General features: G+C 39.5%; 2 protein-coding genes across 2 annotated transcripts; one reads left to right on the forward strand and one right to left on the reverse strand.

Annotated features, from left to right (window-relative positions):
* Positions 1-1,098: 1,098 nt before the first annotated feature.
* LOC306973471 (G-protein coupled receptor 20) lies at positions 1,099-3,223 on the reverse strand (the record flags this gene model as incomplete). Its single annotated transcript, XM_079570395.1, has 4 exons — positions 1,099-1,689; positions 2,046-2,178; positions 2,253-2,509; positions 3,074-3,223. 4 exons carry the CDS (start codon positions 3,221-3,223, stop codon positions 1,099-1,101), a joined length of 1,131 nt encoding a protein of 376 aa, XP_079426521.1.
* A 2,029-nt stretch (positions 3,224-5,252) lies between these two features.
* cfap20 (cilia and flagella associated protein 20) lies at positions 5,253-7,007 on the forward strand. The gene is made up of 6 exons (XM_079571157.1): positions 5,253-5,610; positions 6,112-6,191; positions 6,263-6,374; positions 6,454-6,642; positions 6,718-6,831; positions 6,900-7,007. The coding sequence occupies exons 1-6, from the start codon at positions 5,527-5,529 to the stop codon at positions 6,903-6,905; spliced, it is 585 nt and encodes a 194-aa protein (XP_079427283.1). The 5' UTR covers positions 5,253-5,526; the 3' UTR covers positions 6,906-7,007.
* Positions 7,008-7,183: the final 176 nt, after the last annotated feature.

Below are 7,183 nucleotides of genomic sequence, written 5' to 3' on the forward strand. Positions count from 1 at the left end.
GGCTTTATGTAACAAAAACGTCCACAGCACATTACACACTGCAGCTTCATATGTCTCTTTTGTGTGAGGAAGAAAGGGGAAACTTGTGTAAGCCATCATGCAGAAACAACAGAGGGCACCTGCTTGATATTGTTGTCTTTGGCTGTTTTTATGAGAGGTCAGAGATCACCCATACAGGGGCAAGGCTACTGGGACACTTTGTTTTTTTTTTAGTTTGGAGGAAAGTGTGAGAAAGTCTCAGGGCTTTGTATAAATATTTTGAACTGTATGCTGCACCTGCTTTCTCACAGGCCCTGACCAATGTGTGATCACACTGACATCTAGTGGGCAAAAGTAATCAAAAGCAAAACAGACCATGTCTAGTCTCAGCAAGTCTTAATTTGCTGATGTTCAGACACAGCATCCAAGCCTCCAGTGATTTTACAAATGCCAAGTGGATGCTTTTACGATATTTGGGTCAATGCCAATTGTGAAGATTTGTTTTATTATATCAAATGAACTGAGTGGACGTCAATGTATAAGGCGAAACGTGGTGCATAGAGACTTTCAGCTAATTTTCCAATCTTGGACAGGGACAGTAGGAACAGCGCCTAACCTGCTGCAGCCTTACCCCCCTCGACCCGCTATTGCCAAAGATCTAAACTAAAAATAAATAGTTAGGTGCTTTAACTTATACATTTAAAAAAAGAAAAAAGGTACAAATAGCAAAAGCAGGCTGAAAAACGATTCAGAGTATTGAATCTAATATGTAATGTCAATGTCCTGCTCATTTTCTTTTTATATGCTTGATTTGTAGTCAGCATTTGGGGCCTCCAGTTTGAGAACCACTGGAGCACTAGATTATGTTTCAATGTGTGTTTCCATATTTGATGGACATGGAATAAGAATAGGCAAAAATATGTTGTAATACCTTGGTTTTATGCAAACTTTTCTTTTTATACATTAAGTTTCTGCGCTGTTAAGAGTCTTCTTTACACACACTGTAAAAAAAAAAATCCTGTAAAATAAACAGTAATTTTCCATGAAACTATTTACATACTTTCTGTAGTTAATTACAGTTTTTTACTGTATAATTTACAGCCTTTTTTTTTTTTTTTTTTACAGTGCACTGTGTTCCATAGTGCCTGCGGAAAGCGCTTGTCCCGTCAGTGTAATTGCGGCCACACTGTGAGCTATAGCCAGCGCTGAGCCTGAGCATTTCTTAACAGACATCCTGTCAGGTTCACCCCCACTCGTTAGCCCCACCTCTCCGTCCAAAGCCCCGCCCCCTCTCCGCCGCGCCCTCCACACCCTTTTAAAGCTGTCTGTCACAAAGCAGTACACTATAGGATCCAGGCAGCTATTTAGACTGCTCAAAGTGACAGTGATGTGATAGGCCAAAACATGCCCCGCTCCCTGACCCGAAGACACTGTGCCCACCCGAACCCGGAAGTAGACCAGAATTTGACGGACATGGAAAGGTGTAAAGCAGATGGTAAACACCACCAGGACAGTGGTCAGAAGTCCAATGGCTCGTATTCTCCTGGCTCGGCTCTTTCGGTGCATGAGGCCGCGATGGGACGACAGGAAACAAGCGACTCGCAGAGTAAAACCAATCACCGCCAGCAGGGGGAGCAAGAACTCCAGGACAGTGAGGTAGAAGAGGGCCGGCAGCTGCACACAGGAGGAGCTGGATTCAAGAGCTGTGGTCTGAACAAATTAATGATAGTTAGACAAGCGATACATATGAACCTTCTTGTTACTGTATGGGAGCAATTAGCAGAAATTCTGCAACCACACTTTTATACAGGCTTCAAACCTGTATCTCAGCTCTGTCACTCTAAAATACTAGATATTTCTGATATCATTTGTAAAATGTCTGACAATGTACCAACTCAGCCAGAAGACTGAGGTTGGGGACCATTGGTCTATCATACATTCCTTCAAAACTAACTGAGTTTTGGACATAAGACATTTACTATTTTACACAGTGCATAACCACTGCCACAACACCTCCAAGAACCTTTCAAAATTTCCCTCAGGCTAAATGTTGTGTTGGCCTTTACCTGAAACGAGTAGGTGACTATGATGGCTGTAAGCCAGACAGTGCAGCTCACACCCTTCGCTGCCCCTGTTGTCCTCCATCGATGAAGAGTACTGGACGCATGGACCACGGCCAAATACCGGTCAACACAGATACTGAAATGGACAACAACAATGTCTGATTCTATTCATGAAAAACTGATTCAAGTATGAATGTGTTTCGTACTAACCTGGTGAGAAACAGAATGCTGCAGTACATATTGACAAAGTAGCTGAAGGTGTGGATGTAGGAGCAGATCATGCAGCTGCCTTTACTGTGGTACAGGGCAATACGAGTGGGCAGGGACAGTGCCACCAACAGGTCAGCCACAGCCAGGTTTATGGTATACACTACAGAGGCAGAGGGCTGACCGAACGTCCCACAGAAGATATACAGGGCGAGAGAGTTCAGGATCACCCCGAGAACCAGCATCAGACTGTTACACACCTGCACATTTAGAAGAAAAAATGTAACATGGATGGCACTGTTGCCTTTCAAGATCTAAGACTATGTAGAGTGTCTGTGGTTACATTGACAGCTGTCTTTAAAGTTGGTCTTTGAATTGTGGATTTATTCACATTTACAAAAAAAGAACGTTTTGTCTCGTTTTCAACTGATTAATTATTATCAGAAGGAAGATTGAGACCCATGATATGCTTACCAGGTCGACCAGATATGACCAAAATCCAATGAACAATATTCCCATCATTCCTAAAGAGCAGGTCCTAAGTAGCTAGGGCTAATGGAGGCCTCAGTAAGCTAAAATTCAATTAGGAATTGAAGTTGGTTCATAGCTTTAAAATGAGGAATGGCATGAACTAAAACGTGTTCTTGTGTTGCCTTTTTAAACCACCTAGAGCGCATCTATAATAGCCTATTACTGATACAATCTCGAGTTGTAAAGATTTAGCACCCACAATAACCTTTAAAATCGATCGAGGTGCTGTTTTTTAAATTGGAAACGAGCAGGCTACAGCACACAACACGCCTAATCAAATAATATGTTCGTACCATGAGAGAAATCCAAACGCCATAGAAGTCCTGGTACAGCTGCAAGTCCAGGTGTGCTAATCTGTGGAGATATGGCGCCCCCCAGCGCTGGTCCCACGTAGTGCAGTTAAATGGCTCGACGTTGGTGCTAATGTTGAAATAGGTCTCCATTGGTTTTAAATAAGTTCAGTTGAGCTTTAAGCCAGAAAAGACAAAACAAAGTTTAAAAAAAAGGGAGAAATTTAAGATCAGCGCTAGATTTATGGATATAATCTGAAGTCGATTGCTGCACTTAGTCTTGCACAGCCACAGTCCCATAAATTTGATATATTTGAAACATCCTGTGTCGGAGTAGAGGTCTTTAAACTCTGAGTGGTCAAAGAGTGAATGTCTGTCTGTACAATCAGCTATAAATAGATATATGCTGAGGGGAACAGGAGATGTTTAGTTAAGTACTCTCCATTTAATAGTATAAGCAGGTGACTTACCCACAGTTGTTGTAATTTATAGGCTACTATTAATTACTGCATCTCCTGTCACCATTTTAATTAAATTCCTTCAGTTTTGGGATGTTTAACTAAAGTATGGGATGTATACTTTATATAAAGATCAAGACCCAATGTGTGTGCTTGTTTTTATACGCTACTGCAATCCTCAATGTAAAGTTGTCTGAATAAGGGCATAAAATAGTCTGCCACTCAATAGCAGATACAGTTCTTCTACAATAAATTTCTCTTTGGCTAGAATAGCTTCATATAGACACAAATGAGTGATTGCTGTCTGTTAACATCCTGGTTTCCACTCTTTATCATCACTACCCTGACAGTTTGATAAACCATGGAGTCCTGGTCCATATAAAGTAAATACGCTATAGCCAAGACTATTTTATACAAAGCTATGCATCACGATACCATAGCTCTACCATTTATAGCTTATTGCAATTCAACTAAATGGCAAAAGTTTTACCATAACAAATTACAATTTTTGAGTTTTACTGGACATTTCTGGCTTTAGGCAAGAACAACTATTTGTAAACACTTAACATAAAATAAAACCAAGATTTACCTTTTGATGAATAAAGATTTGTTTAAGTAGATTGTTTCATGAATTGTATGCAGCATTGTAATTCCAATCTTAAAGCCGGCTGTGTCTTTCTCCTTGTGTCCTTTGTCTGTTAAGATGAAAGTGGAGTGAAGGTGAGGAGCCTCCTGGGTGGAGCAATATCTGGAAAGGCGTGATGCGCTATTTAAGTCTAACAAGGCAGAATATAGATTATATAGAATATAGGCTATAGGATGCACAAAATAGCTTATTGTTCTTCCCTATAAGACACTTATTGAAATACCAGAATTGAAATCAAAGTAAATCAAAATGTCCATGTGCTAGCCTACAATGCAATCTCCGTCAGTGTTTCAAGGTTTTATATAAAGTTTAAACAGTGCCTGGGTGGTCATGCTCAGACGGACTCTGACCCAATTCGAGAAGAAACATGGCAAAAGCGGATGGATCCACTGCCTACTTTAAAACGGAGAACAAAAATATGCAATGTTGAATTAGCCTGTTGAATTGAAAAATGGCCAGATGGAAATTATAGATACTTTGGGATTAAATAGTTTAATGGACACATTTACTCTAAAATCTGTCATTTGTTTTATTAGCCCTGAAGTATTTAGGTTAAAACACTACTCATAAAGTACAGTGACATAAACAACTCAAGTGGGGGTCTTGTTTTAGAGAGAACACTTTGGTGCCTGTGTCCATGTCAAACAAGCAGCCTGGTCTAAACAGTGCAGAAACACTCATTAAAATGAGAAAGGGTTTTCAATAGAACTGCACTGCCGTCATAAGACCTGGTGAATGTAGTAAAACAGATTCATTAAGTAGGTCTATGGATTATTTTACTTTTATACTCTGGGATGAGAGCATAAACTTGTCCAAATGAGTGTTATGTTTGGTATGCTATTATGCTTAATTATAATTAAGTATGCTTTTATCCACATGTCTTTTTATTCAATGTAGCTAACTTTTTCTGAAATAAATAAATAAATAAATAAATAAATAAATAAATAAATAAATAAATAAATAAATAAATAAATAAATAAATATGTTTTTGACGTTCATACATTCAGTTACCATGGTGACGGGATGTGCTCTTTTTAAAGATCCGGCGGGAACCGCTTCTTAGCAACACCAAAATACTGAGAGGGAGCCCAGTGTTATGGTTTAGTCTCAGCTTCTTGGCTGTCCGACAAAAATGTCTTCACGTTAGACAAGACAATATATTCACAAGATGCAGCTGAACGTCAGTCGTTAATTCGACGTAGCGGGAACCTCTGTATTTGGGAAAAGCGGCGGAACGAGTTTTTAGTGTCAGGCGGAAGAGGTTGCGTTGGGGACGGAAACAAAACAAACGCAGCGCTCCTATTGAAATATTCCAACACATGCGCTAAATTCAGCAGGTTTTCTGTTTGATAATGTTTAAAAACACATTCCAAAGTGGATTCCTGTCTATTTTATACAGCATCGGTAGCAAACCTCTTCAGATATGGGAGAAAAAGGTACGTTGAAGCTTGACTAGCATCTTTAGCGCTAATGCTACTAATCGGCAATAATAATCCCTATCCTTAACCACACGTGCATTGCAAGTTTTTTGGAGCTGTTATAAGTGTGTTGTTGTTTCATCTGCTCATGTGCTCACAGATTTGTTATTGAATACAATGTGCTGCATATAACGTTGAATTATACAAGTTGATGGGGCAAAAATGCTAATAATATGCCATAAATCTTTAAATTATTTGATCAGAAATAAGACATTGATTGACTACTGGTAGTGTTTGTAGTAGTTGTGTAACAGGACCACAGTAACACGGGTCATAGTGGCCAGATGGTTACTAAGCAACCTACAACAAGACTTTGCCAAATGACAAAAAAACATGTAATAACAGGCCATTGTAACATTATTTTGCATCAAAGTGTTTAATAAGTGTATTGCTTATGTGTAAAAAGGCACACATTTTAATAATTGTGCCTTTGTGTGTGTTTATTATTGGCGTTTTCAGGTGCGAAATGGTCACATAAAGAGAATTACAGATAATGACATCCATTCCTCGGTGCTAGAGGTGGAAGGAGCCAATGTTAGGTATGACATGCTTTGTTGTCTAAACTTTTTTTGCGATTATTTTCATGCTGAATATCTCTTTTGTCTTGTAGCACCACTTATATAACATGTCCTGCTGACCCAAAGAAGACCCTGGGCATCAAGCTTCCATTTCTGGTCATGATCATAAAAAACCTTAAGAAATATTTCACGTTTGAAATCCAGGTACAGTTTGTAGATATGCTACTTACAGTGTTTTCTTTTTAATTCATCTTTTGTCTTTATTGTGAACTCTCATGCTCAGGTGTTAGATGACAAAAACGTCCGGCGGCGGTTCAGGGCGAGTAACTATCAGAGTACGACGCGAGTGAAGCCGTTTATCTGCACGATGCCAATGCGTCTGGACGACGGCTGGAACCAGATTCAGTTCAACTTGTCAGACTTCACCAGGAGAGCATATGGCACCAACTACAGCGAGACGCTCAGGGTACAGGTGCGTACACAGGATACAGTCCCAAAACCCTGTCGCCTGATGCTGTGTTACGTACTAAAATGTGGTATGTTTCAGATCCACGCTAACTGCCGCATAAGGAGGGTATATTTTTCAGACAGACTTTACTCTGAGGATGAGCTACCAGCAGAGTTTAAACTGTATGTGCCTGTTCAGAACCAGAAAGCAAAGGTAAGGCTCTTTAAGCACCACTGTACTCTGTTAGCTAAGTATTTTAAACGTATCTCTTTTATTTGCAGCAGTGAAGCTTCCAGACCAGACCGCCTTTTGTGTTTCGCCGTTTAATTTTCCTGGTGAAGATGTTCCCTCTTGTGTTGCTCTGTCAAATAAAGTATTTTGTGCACTCATTGGTTGTTACACATTTATTCAAATATAATTATGGAATTTATTGCTGTAGAACGGCTTCAAAGTTGCTGATACAATCGAACAACGTTAAAGTGAAAAATACATTTATCTTTATTGCAGAGAAAGGTCCAAACATTAAATTATTAAATTATGTAGGCGTACATTGTATTGGTGAACA

The sequence above is a fragment of the Gobius niger genome (assembly GCF_951799975.1).
Source record: "Gobius niger genome assembly, chromosome: 14".
NCBI classification, from domain to species: domain Eukaryota; kingdom Metazoa; phylum Chordata; class Actinopteri; order Gobiiformes; family Gobiidae; genus Gobius; species Gobius niger.

Excerpts from the sequence above, each read along its gene's own strand:
- cfap20 (XM_079571157.1), top strand. The coding sequence starts at position 5,527 with ATGTTTAAAAACACATTCCAAAGTGGATTCCTGTCTATTTTATACAGC. Across the intron at positions 6,375-6,453 it reads ATTTCACGTTTGAAATCCAG|GTGTTAGATGACAAAAACGT; the intron begins GTACAGTTTGTA and ends TCTCATGCTCAG. Across the intron at positions 6,643-6,717 it reads GCGAGACGCTCAGGGTACAG|ATCCACGCTAACTGCCGCAT; the intron begins GTGCGTACACAG and ends GGTATGTTTCAG.